We start from the raw sequence: 21,438 nt of genomic DNA on the forward strand, positions 1-21,438 counted from the left end.
TGTTACTTTTAGCTGCAATGTGAAACAGAACATAGATTACCCAGCTTTCACGGGTAGCGCATACCTGGCGATCAAGGCACCTAAAACGTCCCGGTTCCTGCGAATGTCGATGAAGATCAAAGCAAAGGCGCCCATCACTGACGGTATCATAATGTACTGCGCTCAATCTCCGCGTGGTTACGGAGGTTTCACTTCGTTGACTGTGCGCGATGGTCGCTTGGAGTTCCGCTATGACGTCGGAGATGGTGAGTTCTGATCATGGGCGTGTATGGGCCGTGCCCACCGATATGGAGTTACATTATGATACTAATAATGGACTTGGTGTCGGGGGCGTAGCGTTCCTAATATCAAAATTAGATAGGGGCCCAAATGAAGAATAGGTAAAGATTTTTTTCTTATGATTATTTATGATTTAAAATACTTAACCTATGTACCTACTCGTAGGGTGTTTCCAACTTCTGAGCACTCGTTTAATCAAGGAAAAAAAATTTTTTTTTTTTCTTGACAAGTTAGCCCTTGACTACAATCTCACCTGATGGTAAGTGATGCTGCAGTCTAAGATGGAAGCGGGCTAACTTGTTAGGAGGAGGATGAAAATCCACACTCCTTTCGGTTTCTAAACGACATCGTACCGGAACGCTAAATCGCTTGGCGGTACGTCTTTGCCGGTAGGGTGATAACTAGCCACGGCCGAGGCCTCCCACCAGCCAGACCTGGACCAATTAAGAAAATCTCAATCTGCCCAGCTGGGGATCAAACCCAGGACCTATCCCTTTTTTGACTTTTGTCGATGATTGACGATTTCTGAAATTAACTCTGCAATTTTTTTATGTTTTTCCGGGAATCACAAGATTAAGTGAGATTGTGGATTATATTTTACTTATTTTAACTTTCACATACAAGGGGCCCCTGTAGTCTGAAGGGGGAAGGGGGAAGGGGCGATACAGGGGTATCTCTGATAAAGCTGATATGGCGTAGCTACGCCCCTGGGCCAGGCTCATCCTAGGAAAAAGTCCTAGATACGCCAATGGTTCTGATATAGGGCGGCCAGCCGTCCCGTATTCTACGGGACCATCCCGTAATGTTAGATGTAATCCCGCTTTGAAATAATTAGTAAAAAAGTCCCGTAATGGGACGCGTCCCGCATGTACCGCATTTTCTACCACACTACACACACCCACATGCGCACGAACAATAGCGCTACATCTATAGGCGTTGCGTACGACAAGCGTATTGCGCGTAATTTTATTCTCTCTTTCTCTACAGAATACATGAGGCGTAAGAGCGGAAGAAGCGCGCGATTGTTTTGATTTTTAAAATTACTGTGATATACAAAGGCATTTGACTTTTGTACCTAAGTTTTATGTCATTTTGGTAGACGTCGTGTACCGACTAAATTCGCCCCCTCCCCCCACAGGAACTTGGCCGCCTTATTCTGATAACCGTGTCGTTGATTAAGTATGGACTTTACTTGACTCATCTGTCGAATTAAGAGTTTTAACTGAATGCTTGTTTCTTTTATTCAGGAAACACTCCGATAATATTGACCAGCAACAGAACCTTACAGCCGAATGAATGGACCGACGTGCACATCGCAAGGGTTGGCACCGCAGTTTCCTTGAAGATTGACATGATTCATAATTACAATGCCGCTTTGGCTTCCGCGAAGGTATCTATGATAAAGTATCAGTAGAGTAATACTATTAGTGATAAAAATCATTTATTGAGCTTATTTATTACAAAAATAATTAAAGCTAAATTGACTCAAAGTTAAGATAAGCTTAAAACGCGACTTTACTCCCGCAACAATAGTTCTGCCAGGTTCTGCAGAGCGTGCTTCCAGGTATGCAGCCGCTATAGTCAGGGATCCGTAGAACATTTTATACAATTAATTACTATCAAGTTAATTTTTCGTAAATAGCTTCATCTCGATGAGAAGATCATCTTTTTTATTTAATTTCTTGATTCTGGTAACTAACCGAGTTACCAGGAAATGAAAATTACTGAGCGCCGTAGCGAGATAATGTACCACGCAAATTGTAGGACATTGTGGCTCTTAAGTTGTGTATAACTATTAATTCAGCAACAGTAAAAAAAACTGGTTAGTAAGAGTTTCTTAAAGTACGAGGTTTAATTGTAACCTTCACGAGGGGTACTAGAACACTAAGGTTCGAGTTCACCGACATTCGTTTAAACATAACCAACCGTTTAAATACCGTTTTGTCCAAATTTCCTGTTCACCATATGCTGGTTAAGGACGTAAATCGGGCGTTTATGCTAACCGAGCTTGCATACCCCGGTTATTCTTCGGTTATGACGTCTTTGGCAGTTAAATTTGCAGGCTATTTTTTGTAACACTCGCAAGTTTCGTGAAGTTTACTCTCTCAAGTAGCAAAATGCAAAGGATTCGTAAAATTATGAAAGAGTATATTTTTCATCTCGGAAAATAATCATTTTCTCCCATAAATCAATCACTTCCTAGCTTTGAGGTTTTATGCCAATCGATCTCAATCGCTCAGTTTACATACTAGAGTCAAAACGCGTCTAGTGAACTGGAAAAAAACGCTCCTTGTTCAAACTACGTTTAATTTTTGACGGGCCGGTTCTGTAAACGCCGTTTAAATGAATGTCGGTGAAATCGGGTCTAAGAATACACTAAAACATACTCATATTATTTCTGAAACTATTCTATTAATTTAAAGTGGGTTTAAGGGAGCCTCTTTATACAGAACCCTAGACCGTGATGTTTGGAAATCCATACAAGATTCCAAGCGGTGAACCTCGGTTGTTATTGAAAATGTTGATGAAGCTTATCTTCTTTCCACAGGATCTTCACTTAGAGACTCCAATGTTCGTAGGAGGAGTAGATGACTCAATTATTCTCAACAACAATACAGGTGTTACCGGAGGTTTCAGCGGTTGTATCAAGGACGTAAGTTTCCACATTGCTCTTTTTTTTCTTTACAAGTTACCCCTTGTCTACATCTCTCCTGATGTAGTCAAGGGGTACTGGTACGCTAAATCGCTTGTCGGTAGGTAAATAGCCACGGCCGAAGCCTCCTACCAGCCAGACCTGGACCAATAACTCTATACCTCTGTTTTCGTTAAAACCATATCCTGGTCCATTTCCAATGCCCAAAGTTAGATTACACTTCCAAAGTTCTTTAGAAGAACGTTAGTCTTTTGATATAGTGCCGAATAATAATGAATATTATTTCATTAGTCTTTCGAACTACTAACAGTCACTACTACTAATAGTCAAACTAAATAAATTAAGTCTCTACAAATAATTTAAAAAAATATATACGACTTTTGAATTTAATAATTGAATAAGTATACTTTATTTTTAAATAAAACAAAATATTAAATATGGCCGAGGTATTAAATTTAATATATGTATATTGTATATTTTAGGTAACTCTCCAAAGCGACCAGTTGGACCTTATCAACGAATCAATTCAATCGGCAAACATACAGGAGTGCGTCAACGTTCTTCGTGGTGATATACCAGAGGTAAACTATTATTTACCTGCCTTTTATTTTTTTTACTTATACTATTATCATCATCATTAACCCACCCATATTCGGCTCACTGTTGAGCACGAGCCTCCTCTCACAACGGGAGGGGTTAGGCTAATAATATAGGTACATCACGCTGGCCCAATGCGGATTGGACACCTAGAGAATTAAATAAATCAGGTATGCAGGTTTCCTCACGAGTTATTCTTTCACCGTTTTGAGACACGTGATATTTAAATGTATATAACTGGGAAAGTTGGAGGTATATGGCCCTGACCGGATTGAAACCTACGCTCTTCAAATCAAGGGCAGAGGTCATATCCACTGGGCTATCATGTCCCTATGCACACTATTTTACTAATATATTATAAAGATGAAAGATTTGATCGTTTGTTAGTTAGCATTGAATAGGCACTGAAACTAGTGGACCGATTTGAATAATTCTTTCAACATTGGAAAGCTACATTATCAGAGAATACCCGCGGAGTACTGCTCAGTCTTAAATAAAAACTTTGAAGCTCTGGAATTAAATAGTGTTGTTTGGTAGTGACAATTGATTTGATAAAGAAGTATCTATACTTTTAATAAAACTGGTCGAATTCTGTACATTTATTCGCAATATGAGATTTTAATTATACCATTTGTAACAACAAACGTTATTGTGGCATAACGGACGCCAGCGCCATCTAGTATCTATACTTATAATACGAATTTTGTACATGAAAATTTTTGTTAAATATTTAATCGATACTGAAGCTAAAAATATTTTCCGTGCCAAGTTTTATTTGAATGAATTCAAATAAAACTTGGCACGGTTTAAGACCATAATACGGTTCTCCGTATAGGATACTTTTTATTGCGAAAATAAAAAGTGAAGGGGGTGAAATAGGGGTTGAAAGTTTATATGGAAAGTCCTTAATTTTTAAAGTTACAGTTTTAAAAATTTGTTCATAAATCATAAAAAAAATACAAAATATATTGAAATTCAAAATTTTTCAAGTTTAAAGTGGTGAAATAGAACTTGAAAGTTTATATTTATTTCCATTCGGACGATGTCGCAGGTGTGCTAGTAGAACATAAAAAAATATCTAGTGTACTCATATTAAAATTTTATATTTGTAATAATAACAATAAGTTTTGTATTTTATACTTATATTGTTAAAAATTAAAAAAAAAGAAGTACTAAATAAATGAGAGAAAAAAAAACAATAACAATTGTTATGATTTAGATGGAGAGCCTTTGTTCCCAATGCCGCAACGGTGGATACTGCCAGAACGTCGATTCAACATCTTGCACATGCGAGCCAGGGTTCAGCGGTGTGTACTGCGAGAGACGGACCGCTGTGAACCCTTGGTCTGGTGACCCCTGTGCTGCAAGGCCATGTCAAAATGGTGGAACATGCAGACCTGATCGCTATGCTACCCAGAGATACAGTTGCGACTGCCCGCTTGGATACAGTGGGAACAACTGTGTGACATGTCAGTAATATTTTTATAATCAAAATAATTAGTAGTACATAATGTTATAAGTGCGGTAAGTTGAAAATTACAGACGAGGCGATATTGCAGCTCGAGCCAAAGGCGAGAGCTGTAGTAAGGAAGCAGAGGCTTTTATAACGACGAAGTTTTATAACACATTTTCGAGGAAACACACTTTCTAAAAATGAATTTGCATCTTTGTCTGTTTTCCTTATGATGACATTTTACGCTTGTCATTTTTGCACAGATAACGAAGTACGCACACTAATTACACATTTTATATGTATAAATATAATAAATAAATCTGTCTGTCTGTGATTTTAAAATTACTGTGTTTTATCAAATGCTTATCTATATAGCTTGGCAAATTCGTTGCCGGCCGGTCGCGTCAGGCCATATAGTTCGAAGAGCCAATTACATTACCTACGACGTCATTAGTTCATGCCATTTTGTATGGGGCGTTTTTCAGGATCCGCGGCAGCGCCGCAAATCTGACCCGTTAAATCCTGTAGCTCCGAAAATAATGATCGCAGATACCCTGTTCCTTTTACAAAATTGCTTTACTATTAGCATACTCTTAATTTACATACAATTTAAAAAACTGTCATCATCCCTATTAGATGCTAATAATAAAATGTTTTACAGCATTTGATCTGCTACAAAGCGTCTCGTTTGACGGCAACGGCTACCTGGCTCTACCACCAGACTACCTGCGGTATGACAGGCTGAGCATAGAAAACGTACTGATAGCACTGGCGTTCAATACCAAAGACGACGGTGTCCTCTTGTTCCAGAACGAAGAGAAGTTAACGTACGGTGGTGACTTCATACTGTTGCAAGGTATTTTGTTCTCCAATTTTCATTCCAACATTGTTCACGTGACGTCATGGCCTATTTCTTTGTCTAAGGAAACACAATTATCCGCCCACTTTAATGTACTCGCGTCATATTAAAGTGGGCGGATAGTTGAGTATATAAAACTAGCAGACACAGTCAAGCTTCGCTTTAACTTTTATGCATTTATTTCTTTCCTACCCCTATTCCACACCTACCCTACTGCTACCCTAACCCTACCCTAAAGACTACTAGGATTGGTTACGCGAATACAAGCGGGTTGCAAACTAGCACCTTTTGATGTTGAGTTCGATCCCTTGGATTTATTGAGGCTTGTTTAAGGAAACTTATATGTATAATACTAGCAGAGCCGGTCAAGCTTCGCTTTAACTTTTATGCACTTATTTCTTCCTTACCCTTACCCCACTCCTACCCTACTCCTACCCTACCCCTACCCTAAAGACTATTAGGATTGGTCCCTGCCCTTGGATTTATTGAGGATTGATCTTTACATTCATTGATGTTATTAATTATAGTGATTCAAGGAATAAATTGGACCCCTATAGTCTGTTATCTCACGGGAAGCCAGTTGTATTAACAGTTCTAAACTAGTGTAAAATAAAACCTACCTTCAATTTTTATATTTTCAGTGAACAACAGCGAAGTGGTGTTTGACTGGGATTTGGGTGGCGGAAGGAATAGTCTTTCTGTGCCCGTATACGTCACCGATGAAGAACGTCACCAAGTAAGAAAAATAAATATTATTAAAATTTGCTTATTATCATAGATACAATATGTGATATGCTAAGTATATGTAGATGGAATAGAAGTTCGTGATGTTGAAAAAAATACTGCTAAAAAAATTTTTAAATAGAATGGTTTATGATGTTATTCGTAAAGCGGTAGTTGCTTGTGTCGAGTTTAGGCCTACATTGTCATCAGCCTATATTAACAGCCCATTATAGGGCAGGCCTTGGCTCTTACCTTGTAGGAGAGGGGATATTGAGCTTAGACCCACTACTGCTCCAATGCGGTTTTGCGGGCTCTCTACATACTCGTAGTTTAACTTAATTAAATAATGAAAAAACTATAATCTTAAGCACAGATTTGATTTGGCTGGGAGACTTCGGCCGTTGCTAGTTACCACCCTACAGACAAACACGTACTGCCAAGAGTTTTAGCGTTCCGGTACGGTGTCGTGTAGAAACCGAAAGGAGTGTGGATTTCATCCTACTCCTAACAAGTTAGCCCGCTTCCAACTTAGATTGCATCACACTTACCATCAGGTAAGATTGTAGTCAAGGGCTAACTTGTAGAGAATAAAAAAAATGAAGATAATAGTCAACCGTAACAAAGTTTGAGGAATCTTATTTTGTACTAGCGGATGCCCGCGACTTCGTCCGCGTGAAACCCTACTACTACCCTACCCTACTTCTACTCTACACCTACCCTACAGGGGGGGAGTAGGGACTTAACCCTACCCTACCCTACCCCTAATCTACCACGGGACGGAAGCTTAAAAATTAGAGTAACATCTCCCGTTTTCCCAACATTTCCCTTCACCTCTCTGCTCCTATTGATCGTAGCGTAATGAAAAGTATACTATAACCTGCCCAGGAGTATGAAGAATAATTGTACCAAGTTTCGTTAAAATCCGTCCAGTAGTTTTTGTTTCGATAACGAACATACAGACAGACAGACAGACAGACAGAAAGACAGTCAGACAAAAATTTTACTGATTGCATTTTCGGCATCAGTATCGATCACTATTTACCCCCTGATAATTATTTTGGAAATATATTTCATGTACAGAATTGACCCCTCTACATATTTATTATAAGTATAGATTTCAATTCAACTTCTTTGTCCATTACACAGATAATCCTGAAGCTATACGAAAATGGCATAGTTGAGCTGTCAGTAGACAAAGATACTGTAACTGCATCAAGTACCGGAATCTCGAATGTCATGAATGCGGACTCGAAGATCTATCTAGGTAAGAGTACCTAATAAGACGCTTTGCTTAAATCATAAAGTGAACAATACAAACGTAATTTTTGCATACAAAAAGTCAAAACCGTTAGCAGTAGATTGTGAAATGGTTGCAGATTAATAATTCAATTATATGTTAAACCAAACCTTTTATGGCAAGTGTCAATAAGATATATTGATGGAAAACAAATCACAAAAAGCGTATTTAACAGAGCTCATGGTTGTAAACCTTTCTTTTCAGGTGGCATCCCAGAACACCTAAACACTGAGTACAACTACCCAGGCTTTAGAGGTTGTATACAACAAGTTGAATTCGATGACGGACGCAGCATCAACCTCGGAGACGCTGCTGTTGAAGGAAAAAACACAGAGCGGTGCAAAAAGTAAGGAAAATGAATAAATTACATTTTTCATAGTTTTGAATATGTTATATCACCGAGGCTGTTATCTAGAAACAGTTTTAGGAAATATTTGAGAGTAGTGAGCACCATGTGCCACGGTGTTTACGACTAGAGATAGTAGATATTAATGTTTTAAACCTTAATCATATATTATATATTGTGTGTATTTCAGTAGAGAAGAGTTTTATATCATATTCATACATAGTATCTGCAGTCATGAAAATTGTACTAAACTATTGGCGTATAGACACTAATTTTCATTTAATATTTCCTGTTACCTTACTAACAAAAATTTAACTGTTTATTCCATGCTGCTCGGATTCCTCAGCTCCATGTTTCCTGACGTATATCCGTTCTTTGAAGAGTTCGAAGTTTTCGAGTCACCCCCACCCAGATACAATTTCAATTCCAACCACAGACTTGCTCCTTCACATGATCTGTTAGCCACCGTACTGCCGTCCCTATTAAGCTTTATAATGCATTTCTATAGAGGACATTTCGTTATACATTTCCACTGGTAATTTGGAAGTGGTACGTAATCATTGAATACTTATTTTCATTTTTACAGGATACACAGTAGATATAGCAGTAAAAAGACCAACAAAAAATCTCTATCGAATTTACAAAAGAAAAAACCCTTTACGGTCTATATGAACATACCGTGCGAGATGCATTTTTTACTTTGATATGGTTTTTTTTTAACATAGACTCAATTATAATATCATTGTATTATTGGTCTATTTACTTCTGTGTGTGTCTATTATCAAAGCCTTCTCGTTCAATCACGTTTTTCTTTTTTTTATTCACATAATTCGCTACTTACACATTTACCTACTAATAGTTTCACTTTTGGCCTCAGTGACTACTGCCAAAATTGGATTATGTAAACTTACTTATACATATATAGGTACACTTACGCTTAGCTTAGGTAATCAATTTAGGTTATATTTTTATTTGAATTGAATTTTTAGTCTAACTGTTTTTGCTGGCAGGATTTATTTTCTGGTTAACTCTTAAATCGACTTAAAGTCAGGAATCTGTCGCACCTTTTTACTCGTAGAGCCGTGTTTTGAGCGTAATGTCTATGCAATCTATACAATGGACCCCAGTACTTGTTCCATGTTTAAAAGTGGATCTTAAAGGCCATTGCATAATATAAGCCATTGATACTAGGAGTGACGAGATATTAGAACTTTTCACTATTAGTATTTCAGAGAGGCAATCAAAGTGTAATTTGTTATGATTATTACATATGATATTAAACACGATAACACATCTTATCAACTTTTTGTATTGTTTAATATTATGTTATTTAGCTATTCTCCTAAGCTAAGATCTCAATCTTCTGTTTAATCAGTCAATCTGTCTGTCTGTTTATATGTTTTGTCTGTCAAATAATTGTGTTTTCTCAAGTGCTTATATTTATTTACACGATACTGAAACTACGTCCAGCTTTTCAAATTTTCGTCCGTCTGTCTGTCTGTTTGTCCGGGCTAATCTCTGGAACGACAGAACCTATTTTAATGAAACTTTCACTGGAAGATAGAGAAGGTTATTGGGCAACATATAAATCTATCAATATATAATTTTTTACCTCGGAGAAATGCATGGTTCCTATGCATTTGTGAAATCTTAATTTCACGCAGTTGGAATCGCAGACGTCCCGCTAGTTAATAAAATATTGGATAAAATTAGGAAGATATAGTAATTATTTTGATCAGTAAGTATTTACCCATGGATTGTAATTCAGTAACTTAATTTATTTTATTGATTTAGGTCACCGGGGAACGAGATATCCTACATAAATTAAGGTAACTATTTTTAAACTAGACTCGCTGTGACCTGCAGTTTCACGCGCGTATATCCTATTACGGTTAAAATGTCAGGATAAAGTATGTACCTAGCCTATGTGCTATTTCGGACTATAATTTATTTTTATAGACATATTTGGGTATGTCTTAATATATGCAAGTCATCTGAGTTCTTTATCATAACTTCACAAGAACGGACACGGGATTTTAGACCGGCTACATCGAAGTTCGCGTCCATTAATGAAACGTTGTTTATTTTAAACGTTTAGGGTTACCATTCCACGGAATGTTTTTATTGAAATTCAAATGTATGACCTAAAAAAGTTATGCATTAAAACGTATATTATTCCCAATTTTTGATTTTCAATCATTACTCGTAATTTGAGATATGCTCTCTTTGAGGCGCAATTCCAATACCAGTAATGCAATTGCCCTCTCTTATTTTTTTATGCTCTAGGTTTGCACTTGACGACAATTGTGCCTGGTGGAACGCCATGATGAGGTTTAGTTGGAGCGCACTTGTCTAGAAGGTGCTTATTTACTCTTGCGCAGTAGCTGCATAAATTACATGGGTCAGGCAACGGTGTGTACTTCATAGGTTCAGTTAAAAATGCCAGCTTAATTTTGGCCATTTTCGGGAATAAAGAAATCTGCGGTTGAGGCTTAACGATTTCTACGTGCATTATAGCTGGAACTGAATATACCTAATAGGTTTTTTGATATCATTCAGTTCATGATTCCGTATCGGTGACCAAACAAAATAATCAAGGCTCCAAGGACAGTGTCAAGGCTGAAGAATCGGACTAGTTTGATTACTAGGATAGTTTATTATGAGCTACTGAAATCATTTGAAATAATCACAAAGCATCTTTATCAAACGCATTTTAGTGATACATTAAAAGAAAAACTGGCATAAAACATACTTATTATGAAAATTCTGAGTCACATATTCGGAAACTAAGTTTGGAAATATTTCAACATTAAAATGGGAAGTAATTTCCTTTCCGCAATATTCTATAGTCCCAATGGTTGCTAAAATTAATATGTTCTGATCGATAGCGCACAGCCTGAATGACCAGTACGTTCAGTTTCATGAAAAAATCCAAAAACAGATTAATTTGAATAGCTCCAAAAATTATAATATTTTTTTCACGGTATTAAAATGTTGTCTTAAAGATAAAGGAAAGTAGCGGTAGACATTACTTTGCACGCCGAATAAATAAATAGTTTTATTAATACAACTTCGAACTTCGATTAATAATGCATTCTTATTAATTATGTTTCAGATGACAACCAGCTTAGTCCCGTCGAATACGATGTCCTTTTTACTAAGGAATATACTGTAATCTCTCTACGTTAATTTAAAGTTCCAAGCAAAATGTCAATTGATAAATATTATATACTTATATATATATAAGTAGTTATTGCATTTATTTGATATTCCGTCTCATTTGTTCGTTTAGTTCTACGAGAATTACACGGTTTCTAAACAACTTTGGGAGAAAATATGATGTACCGTCATAATTAGTATTAAGGTAAAATCACCATTCAGGACAATACTTCTAGCTTAGACAAATGAAATAACTGGAAATGATTGGGACAAGAAACTTCATTGAAACAAGTTTGTGATAATAATAGTTATGTCTCAAGTATACCAGATGAAACTCTTCTCTTTGGAGAGATATATTATATTATTATGGTGCCATAAAGTTTGAATGTAATGTAATTGTTGTAGTTAGGAATCTATTTACCATGATTTTATTTTCTCCGCTTATTAAGCTTTTGTAACAATCGAGATATTACAGATATAATATGTTATTATCTAACTTATTGCGTATGTTATGCTAACTTTAAATCATTTACGAACCACTTGTGAAGTGACCGTTTAGCGATCTTCTGTGAAATCATGTGCCAAATCTGGTTTGACCTTAATTTAATTTCTGCCACTGCCGTTATATTTGCTTTTTATACTTATTCATAAGATATGTAGCGCTCACCGTTAATAAAGCTACGGATATTCTATTTCTAAGTATTTAGATATTATAATTTTTTTATTTCTCATCATTATACCTAATATGTTATTTTAGCCAAATCAACTGCGGTCGCATTTTTTAAAATAATTTTAAAATCGCGAGTGATTTATCTATTTTACAGATTTTTTTATCTGCCTAAAACAACAATAATAAATTTTGTGTTTGTTTTATTTAGCTAAGTCAATCACAATTGGTATGCGACATATGTGACCATTGTAAAAGTACTGATAATATTCTTCAAACAATATAATAAATATAAATAATTAATAAGAAAGGAGAGGTATAATAAATTTAATGTCAAGAAATTTACCAGTACTTTCAACTATATGTATGTTATAATTTAATTTTACCTGCGTACTGCAGCTAAGTAAGCAAATGCTAAAATAACAATAAAATGAAATTTATCAACAATTATTGCGTTTTTATTTTTTTCCTCCAAATAATTTAAAAAATGTTGAGGCAAATACAATGAAATAGCTATTACATTAATTAAATAGGGTATGTAAGTTATTTTTAGAATGTAATACATGTTAACACGGTAAAAAAAGCTTAGTTCTTATAGCTACTTATAAGGACCGTGAACTTTTTGAAGCATTCTATCCCGTAGGCCCTTTAGGTTGCAATCATCTAACCAATTAACACATTTCTTCTCAACATTGTAGTAGATGTCATTAGGAACAATAGTTACAAATGGATCAGAAAGATCAGATCTAATAACTAAGAAGTCATTTTTCCCCTTTTTTTGTACGTATGGTTTATCTAATACAGCCGCGGATTTTTTAGCTAAAGCGTTCAATAGTTCAACTTCTACCAAACCTTCTAATTCATCTTTTGATGTCCTTAAAGCATTTTTTCCTTTATAACCACCATCATCATGTCGTAACCAATTCTTAAAATCATCAACGTCAACAGATTTTGACAAAGCTTTATAAATATATCTAAATGCATTACTGTTCCCGTCATGCTTTCTTCCATTGAATGGTAAATTCTCTTTTGCACGAGATTTTGCTCCGAACAAATTCCAAAGATATTCCTCTTCAAAGTCTTTCTCACCTGATTCTTGAAATTTAATTCTTCTGCACTGTACTGTACTAAATAAACTAATTGATTCTGCAACAATTAACACCGTAACAAAAAGAAATCTACGCATTGTTTCTTAAATATTATATAGGTATATTATATTTATTCTCAGGTATCAATATAGAAAACTACTATCAACGAAGTTAATTCTCAAGTAATTTTATCAGTGGCAAGCATTTCTCATTTGGTTAACTATTCATGCATAAAATTAAATTGAATATTTGAATATCAAAGTTAATTTAAAGAGAAAAACAAATGTATTAACCTTCAGTAGATCTATAGGTAGGTACCACTGAATGAGTCTTTTTCCTATAAAAACCTGTATTTCGAGTATATCTATCCAAATTCAAAATTAATTTATTTCAATTAGGCTTAGTTTACAAGCACTTTTGAAACCTCAAGTTATGTCATGATTTAATGGTGGTAAGTAAATTCGAAAACTTAAAATTTAAGTTAAGAGGGTTACAAAAGCGCCTCAGTACGAGAAGAGACCACAACAAACTCAGCCATATACTTTTCATCAGACTACGATCAATAGGAGCAGAGCAGTGAAGGGAAATGTTGGGAAAACGGGAGAAGTTACTCCATTTTTACAGCGATACTTCTGTAAGCTGGATTAAAGAGTATACATCTATTTTAAAGTAAAGTAAAGTAAAAAAGTATTAATTTTACTGTACGCGAAATCACAACGCCAAAACGTAATAAAATTCCTAGAATGAAGACAACAAAATACATTTTGAAATTAAGAGCAAGTAACCATAATGCAACACAAACCATCAATAATATTATCTAATTTCTAATTCTATTAAGTTACAATGTAAAGCGCAAAAAACTCTTCTAAAATGATGATGTACCTACCTAAAAAAATCAAGAAGTTGAAGAATGCATTGCAAAGGGCAATGATGAAAATATTTCATTTGGAAAGGATTGAATAGAAAATACCGTTTGTTACGTGTGTGTTTTTATTTTTAAAACTTTATAGCACAGCTCAAAACGGAATAGTGACTTGCTACTTAGGTATAGTGGAAGTAAACTGCTTCAATTAGAATAGCATCTTCTCTTTTGGTTTATAAGTTAAAAAGAAATCTCTGTACTGGGGCACTACTACAGGACTTTGTCCTGGTAACCCGCAATTGGTAAGAGTCTCCCGGACCTTTTCCTCGTCCAGTTCCTTCGTCTGACATATATCGGTGAGATATTCGTTCCATTCGTCCCAGTTTAATTCTGTTTTACTGAAATATATGAAAATATAATAAAATGCATTAGTCTTTGCACAAGTACCAAGTACCAGAATAATTAGTGTAAGATTTCATCCCCAGGCCTACTAAAATAATGCAATATATGTAAGCCGAAGTTTTACGGTTTTTAAGTGATTTTTGTGCACAATACAAAAATCCCTACCTTCTGTGCAATGTAGTCATATGTGCTGAAAAAATTACATAACCGTTAATTTTATACTTGGTAAATATTTTTGAATAGATGTTTCAAGTAACTTAGTAATAGAAAAAAATTAAACTTTTCATTTTTTTTTCTATTGCTAAGTAAGTTTTTTTCAAAAAACGGGACTAGTTTTTTTTTATGGGATGGGTTGTGGTGTTTATGGGGTGGGAATGGGCGTGCGACTTAGCATGGTGGTTTTTGGTTGATTCGAACCTCCTACGGAATCGGAGGCAGAGGTCATTTCGGCTATGCCGTAGTTAGCCTTACCTAAATTTATTAAATGCTATGCCGGTATCTGTCATAGTTAATTTTCTATCGTCCAACAATTTGGCCTGTCTAAACCAGTAATCTGAGAAGTATAGAGTTATAGTTGTGCCATCTCTCTTTTTGTCCATCATTTTACCAAATTCAAAAAATTGGCCGTCTAGTGTCGCCGGCTCTTCCTCGCCCATTTTATTCGGTCAGGCAACTGAAACATCGGTTATTTTAATATATATTTATTATAATTTCTATACTTATAACTATTAGAAAAATAATCTATCTCTCCCGTTGCGGGGCTTTTAAATGCCCAAGTCACCGGCTGTCAGGTCTCCAAAGTAAGGAACCTCCTCAACATACGCGCCGTCTCAAGGATTACTGCTTTCTGTATCCGAGCCTTGATCCAAAAGTTAAGCGAAAGCTTTTGACGGGGGTGGTATTTTTCGTTATAACCCCATTGACTGAATCTACGAGTACTCACTTGACTCGTAGCGGTACCTAATCTTGTGAGCACGGTGGGCACGGTCAAAGTGTACGTAGGTAGGTATTTACCCACTATAAAGTTAACAGATGAGTCTGATTACGCCAAGCTGAATTTACTAAATAACATGAAAAACTTAGAGGTGTCATCATCATCTGTATCCGTTGATGCAGGACATAGGTCCTTTCTAGAGCGCGCCACCACACTCGATCCTCCGCCTTCCTAATCAGCCACTTGCTTTCGTAATGTCGTCGGACCATCTAGCTGGAAGGCGTATCTGCGGATTTTAATATAGATAGTAGCTAAAGTAAAAAATATCTATCATTGAGAAAGAATATGATAAACTTAAGGTGAGTAACCTTCTACCATTGCGTGTCGCCAGTGATGACCTACGGATCCGAGACATGGTCGCTGACTATGGGCCTTATTAGAAGACTCAAAGTCACTCAGCGGGTGATGGAGCGAGCTATGATTGGAGTTTCTCTGTGTGATCGAATCAGGAACGAGGAGATCCGCAGACGAACCAAAGTCACTGACATAGCTCAACGAGTCGCGAAGCTGTAGTGGCAATGGGCAGGCCACATAGTTCGAAGAGCCGATGGACGTTGGGATCCCAAGGTGCTGAAATGGCGACCCCGCACCGGAAAGGGCAATGTTGGTCAACCCCCCACTAGATAGACCGAGGGTACCAAGCGGGTTGCAGGGAGCCACTGGATGCGTGGACGTCTATCGGCTGATAAGGTAAGTAAACTAAGGTATCCCAATGCCATGCCCACGTGGAATGGTGTTAAGAATACCCACTGGTTGAATTTTGCTGTTGGACAGCCAGACTGATCGTTTGCGTAATAAAAAGAGCCCACCCTTTTGTCTCCAGACGAAGTAACTAGCCGCGGATATCGATCTAATATTACATGGCCGCCAGAGAGAGAATTTGAAAACATTTTTGGCACTGCGACTCCATGACCAAGTAAAAGCATGGTCTTCACAGTAAAAGTAAATTAGCGGTAAGAAATTTAGCAATAAGAAATCAATTAACCTTATTATTTTTCAATGAAAAAATTAAGTGTTTTATTTTGCCAATTGCCATGGATATTATGTCAATAGTATTCTATTGACATAATATCCATGGCAATGCAACTGCAGGCCCCTGGCATTTTTCATTTCATTGTCATATTAAAAAGCTCAGACTAATTAAATAGGGACCTAACTACATAGACGTTATATGGGCAAAAGGACAATAAAAATATTTCTTTTACCGGATCTCGTACTAATATGATCAATGTTGAATGGCAAAGAAACGATTAAGAACTTCTATTCTACTTTATTAAGTTACTAGCGGACGCCCGCGACTTCGTCTGCGTAAAATTCGATGTCAATTTTACTACTACCCCTTAACCTAACCTAACCTACCCTACCCCTACCATACCCCTACCCTATCACTGCCCCAACCCTACCCCTACCCTACCCCTACCTTACCTATACCCTACCCCAATCCTACCCGTACCCTCCCCGTACCCTATCCCTTTCCTACCCCTATCCCACCCGTACCCCTATCTCACGCCTATCCTACCCCTACCCTGCCACTTCCCTATCCTACCCGTACCTCTACCCTACCACTACCCTACCTCTACCCCGACCCTACCACTACCCTAAACCCGGCCCTAAACCTACCCTACCCCTACACTACCCCTACGCTTCCCTACCCGTACCCTAACCTACCCTGTAACTTCTCTATCTTACTGCTACCCTTAGCAAAATCGGTCCAGTCTCCGAAACTATTTAAGTAATTAACATACTGTAAAGGGCAAATCTTATCTCCATAATATCCTTGTGATTATTAAATAATTTATTTTAATAAGGATTAAAGTTTAGTTGTATAAATAATGACGTAAACCTAGGTATATAAAATTAATAATTTTTAAAACACAAAAGGTACTATATCTGCTAATATATAGAAGATAGATATATGGTGTCGCGGACTTTTTTGTAGAACTTTTAAAGATACATAAAGTCTTCATACATTAATTTCAATTTTACACAATAGTTAAGGCAGCGCATGCAAATAAGTCTGTTTATGAGGCTTTTCAGTCCGACCTGTATGACAAAAACTGTGATAACTCGGCTAATATATATGATACAAATATAAAATATAGCCTATAGCACTCCCCGATAATGTAGCATTCTACTGGTGAAAGAATTTTTAAAATCGGACCAATAGTTCCGAAGATTACCCCATTTAAAAAATGTGACAAACTTACAAACTTACAAACTTTACCTCTTTATAATATTAGTATAGATATAGATATAGATTAGTATAGACTACGTATGTATATCTTTTACAAAATTAAGTTAACACAAAACACTATAATTACACTTACTAAGTTTTAATTAATTTATATACACAACAATCGAAATAATACCATAAAACGAATACGAAATAATAACTAATTACACGAAATACGTATGACGAAAGTCGAAAGTCGAAACGAAACGAATAAAATAAAATTACAAATTATTTATTTTAATTTAAAGTTTAAACCTGATTACCTGAACCTGGTCCTGAACCTAAACAAAGAAAGTACGACATATCTAAACTATAAATTAAAACTTAAAGTATGTCTCTCGCCGAGTACGACTCACCTCTAATGTCTCTAATCTCTATTTCTAAATCTAAAAAGCAAATACGTAAATAGACCGAGTCAGACAAACAGTACCTAGCTAACTTTAACTACCTACGTGGTACGTGCCTAGAAGTAGAACATAATCATTAACAATTAACATCGACTTGCCAAAATCTAAGTACACCAACACCAATGTATGAACAATCAATTTCGATCATCATGTAGTCGGCATAATCTCCCTAGCGCCGTACAAAAATATGGTGTTTTTGCTCAACGCCATCTATTGGTAAATGGATAAAACGCCTACATAGAGTTTAGTAACCAAAAATGCTGATCCCTATAAAATACGTAGAAACCTATAGAGGAAGGTTCAACTTAATTTGGCGGTTGGCGCTTAAACATAAACGGCATTCCGCCTTTTAGAAATTTTGTATTATCTCCGAAACTATTTAACTAATTAACATACTATAAAGGGCAAATCTTATCTCCATAACATCCTTGTGATTATTAAATAATTTATTTTGATAAGGATTTAAGTTAAGTAGCATAAATAATGACGCAAACCTAAGTATATAAAATTAATAATTTTTAAAACACAAAAGGTACTATATCTGCTAATGTATAGAAGATAGGTATATGGTGTCGCGGACTTTTTTGTAGAACTTTTAAAGATACATAAAGCCTCCATACATTAATTTCAATTTTACACAATGGTTAAGGCAGCGCATGCGACTAAGTCTGCCTAAGAGGATTTTCGGTCCGACCTGTATGACAAAAACTGTGATAACTCGGCTAATATATATGATACCAATATAAAATATAGCCTATAGCACTCCCCGATAATGTAGCATTCTACTGGTGAAAGAATTTTTAAAATCGGACCAGTAGTTCCGAAGATTACCCCATTTAAAAAATGTGACAAACTTACAAACTTACAAACTTTACCTCTTTATAATATTAGTATAGACAACAATCGAAATAATACCATAAAACGAATACGAAATAATAACTAATTACACGAAATACGTATGACGAAAGTCGAAAGTCGAAACGAAACGAATAAAATAAAATTACAAATTATTTATTTTAATTTAAAGTTTAAACCTGATTACCTGAACCTGGTCCTGAACCTAAACAAAGAAAGTACGACATATCTAAACTATAAATTAAAACTTAAAGTATGTCTCTCGCCGAGTACGACTCACCTCTAATGTCTCTAATCTCTATTTCTAAATCTAAAAAGCAAATACGTAAATAGACCGAGTCAGACAAACAGTACCTAGCTAACTTTAACTACCTACGTGGTACGTGCCTAGAAGTAGAACATAATCATTAACAATTAACATCGACTTGCCAAAATCTAAGTACACCAACACCAATGTATGAACAATCAATTTCGATCATCATGTAGTCGGCATAATCTCCCTAGCGCCGTACAAAAATATGGTGTTTTTGCTCAACGCCATCTATTGGTAAATGGATAAAACGCCTACATAGAGTTTAGTAACCAAAAATGCTGATCCCTATAAAATACGTAGAAACCTATAGAGGAAGGTTCAACTTAATTTGGCGGTTGGCGCTTAAACATAAACGGCATTCCGCCTTTTAGAAATTTTGTATTATCTCCGAAACTATTTAACTAATTAACATACTATAAAGGGCAAATCTTATCTCCATAACATCCTTGTGATTATTAAATAATTTATTTTGATAAGGATTTAAGTTAAGTAGCATAAATAATGACGCAAACCTAAGTATATAAAATTAATAATTTTTAAAACACAAAAGGTACTATATCTGCTAATGTATAGAAGATAGGTATATGGTGTCGCGGACTTTTTTGTAACTTTTAAAGATACATAAAGCCTCCATACATTAATTTCAATTTTACACAATGGTTAAGGCAGCGCATGCGACTAAGTCTGCCTAAGAGGATTTTCGGTCCGACCTGTATGACAAAAACTGTGATAACTCGGCTAATATATATGATACCAATATAAAATATAGCCTATAGCACTCCCCGATAATATAGCATTCTACTGGTGAAAGAATTTTTAAAATCGGACCAGTAGTTCCGAAGATTACCCCATTTAAAAAATGTGACAAACTTACAAACTTACAAACTTTACCTCTTTATAATATTAGTATAGATGAAGTTACGTTTCATTTGTAACCATAGAGGAATTAGATATGGAAATGCATCGCACCCAAGTTCAACAGCAAAATTTTCTGTAATTTTTGAGGAGGACGAGGTAAACGAAAATATTTAACACACCAATAAATATTATCTGTGTTCTTACACTTAGTACTATAAATTCGATTAGCAATACACACACATTTAATTTTTAAACAAAATAAGAAACACACCACTTAAACTTGTTACACAGAATTTTCGATTACTTGATCGATGTTTTGCTTTTCTGGCTGGATAATCGATTCTGTTAGTATTGTTTTTATTACAAATTTGATATAATTAACTTAGAAATTTTTACAAATTAAACGTAGCTTTATCGTTTAGTAAACTAGAAGTTGTTGTCCGTTTTTATGCCATTTAACTACACAAACCTGCAACTTTAGAGATTAGGGAGCTCTTTAGACAACGGAAACGATTACAACAATGAAACATCGATTCTATAGCAACAGTTTTTATAAACGCGTTCGATTTTTTATCTTTGACACAGGGATAAGGTCTAGCGCGTCAGGTCCTTTTGTAATTAGTCTGAGATTTTATAGCAACAGTTTTTATAAAAATATATACGGTCGAATTGAGAAACCTCCTCCTTTTTTGAAGTCGGTTAAAAACGCGTTAAATCTTGTTGATTCGTGATCGTATTTGGTTTGAGCCTCTGGCGCATTCTCATTATAGTAAATTAATCACTCCGTAAGTCCGTACCGACTCTTAAATCAATGAAATTAATATTATGTGATTTGCTCTATTTGTACCTAATTCATAGATAATGGTATTATATTGTCAAAGACCTAATCATTATTTTTTGAAAGAGACAAGTTGTTTATATGAAAACTCAGCTAATTGTTCTACACTACATATGTCTTTCCCGTCTTTCCTTGTCTTGAGATATACAGTGGTGTGCGTCTTGGCCTACACGTGGAATGATGGCAAGAAAACTGGCTGCGTTCCCGACACAGAACAGACAACCATGGGGGTGAAACTTCCGCACAGTTCGCTTACGTAAAATATTTTGTATGAAGTGCTGTCTTCCAGCGCTCACGGTACAAAAACTTAAGCGAAGTTTTCTCAGGCACAATATAGATGGCACGCATGAAGCACATTATTTGATTAAAATCACTCCTGTTCAGTCTATGATAGTTTAAAAAAATATAGTTTCAAATATGACAGTTTAGCTGTTTTTGAATTTTTTCTGTAGTTGCTATAGTGATGTTTATGTTATGTCAATAAAAAGTCAGCACACAATCGGGATCAGAGTTTAATTTAAAACATGGTGACAGTGGTGAACGAAAAATATTAAA

General features: G+C 35.7%; 2 protein-coding genes across 7 annotated transcripts in view; one reads left to right on the forward strand and one right to left on the reverse strand.

Annotated features, from left to right (window-relative positions):
- The window catches only part of LOC112042894 (basement membrane-specific heparan sulfate proteoglycan core protein), a 202,891-nt gene extending 190,411 nt beyond the window's left edge, over nt 1–12,480 (forward strand). For all 6 annotated transcript variants that reach the window (XM_052890521.1, XM_052890525.1, XM_052890523.1 and 3 more), the window contains 11 exons: nt 13–245; nt 1,527–1,669; nt 2,828–2,932; nt 3,415–3,513; nt 4,749–4,998; nt 5,644–5,838; nt 6,483–6,577; nt 7,711–7,828; nt 8,066–8,207; nt 10,002–10,036; nt 11,323–12,480. In XM_052890521.1, coding sequence (XP_052746481.1) covers nt 13–245; nt 1,527–1,669; nt 2,828–2,932; nt 3,415–3,513; nt 4,749–4,998; nt 5,644–5,838; nt 6,483–6,577; nt 7,711–7,828; nt 8,066–8,207; nt 10,002–10,035 — 1,414 coding nt within the window. In that variant the 3' untranslated portion in view covers nt 10,036; nt 11,323–12,480. The remainder of the gene's footprint in view (nt 1–12; nt 246–1,526; nt 1,670–2,827; nt 2,933–3,414; nt 3,514–4,748; nt 4,999–5,643; nt 5,839–6,482; nt 6,578–7,710; nt 7,829–8,065; nt 8,208–10,001; nt 10,037–11,322) is intronic.
- Nucleotides 12,481–13,891: 1,411 nt separating this feature from the next.
- On the reverse strand, nt 13,892–15,373 carry LOC112042918 (tubulin polymerization-promoting protein homolog). The gene is made up of 2 exons (XM_024078122.2): nt 14,857–15,373; nt 13,892–14,381 (listed from the first exon to the last, which is right to left on the reverse strand). Exons 1-2 carry the CDS (start codon nt 15,039–15,041, stop codon nt 14,192–14,194), a joined length of 375 nt encoding a protein of 124 aa, XP_023933890.1. The 5' UTR covers nt 15,042–15,373; the 3' UTR covers nt 13,892–14,191.
- Nucleotides 15,374–21,438: the final 6,065 nt, after the last annotated feature.

The sequence above is a fragment of the Bicyclus anynana genome, chromosome Z, assembly GCF_947172395.1.
Source record: "Bicyclus anynana chromosome Z, ilBicAnyn1.1, whole genome shotgun sequence".
NCBI classification, from domain to species: domain Eukaryota; kingdom Metazoa; phylum Arthropoda; class Insecta; order Lepidoptera; family Nymphalidae; genus Bicyclus; species Bicyclus anynana.

Excerpts from the sequence above, each read along its gene's own strand:
- LOC112042918 (XM_024078122.2), bottom strand. The coding sequence starts at position 15,041 with ATGGGCGAGGAAGAGCCGGCGACACTAGACGGCCAATTTTTTGAATTT. Across the intron at positions 14,382-14,856 it reads ATAGCATTTAATAAATTTAG|TAAAACAGAATTAAACTGGG; the intron begins GTAAGGCTAACT and ends CATATATTTCAG.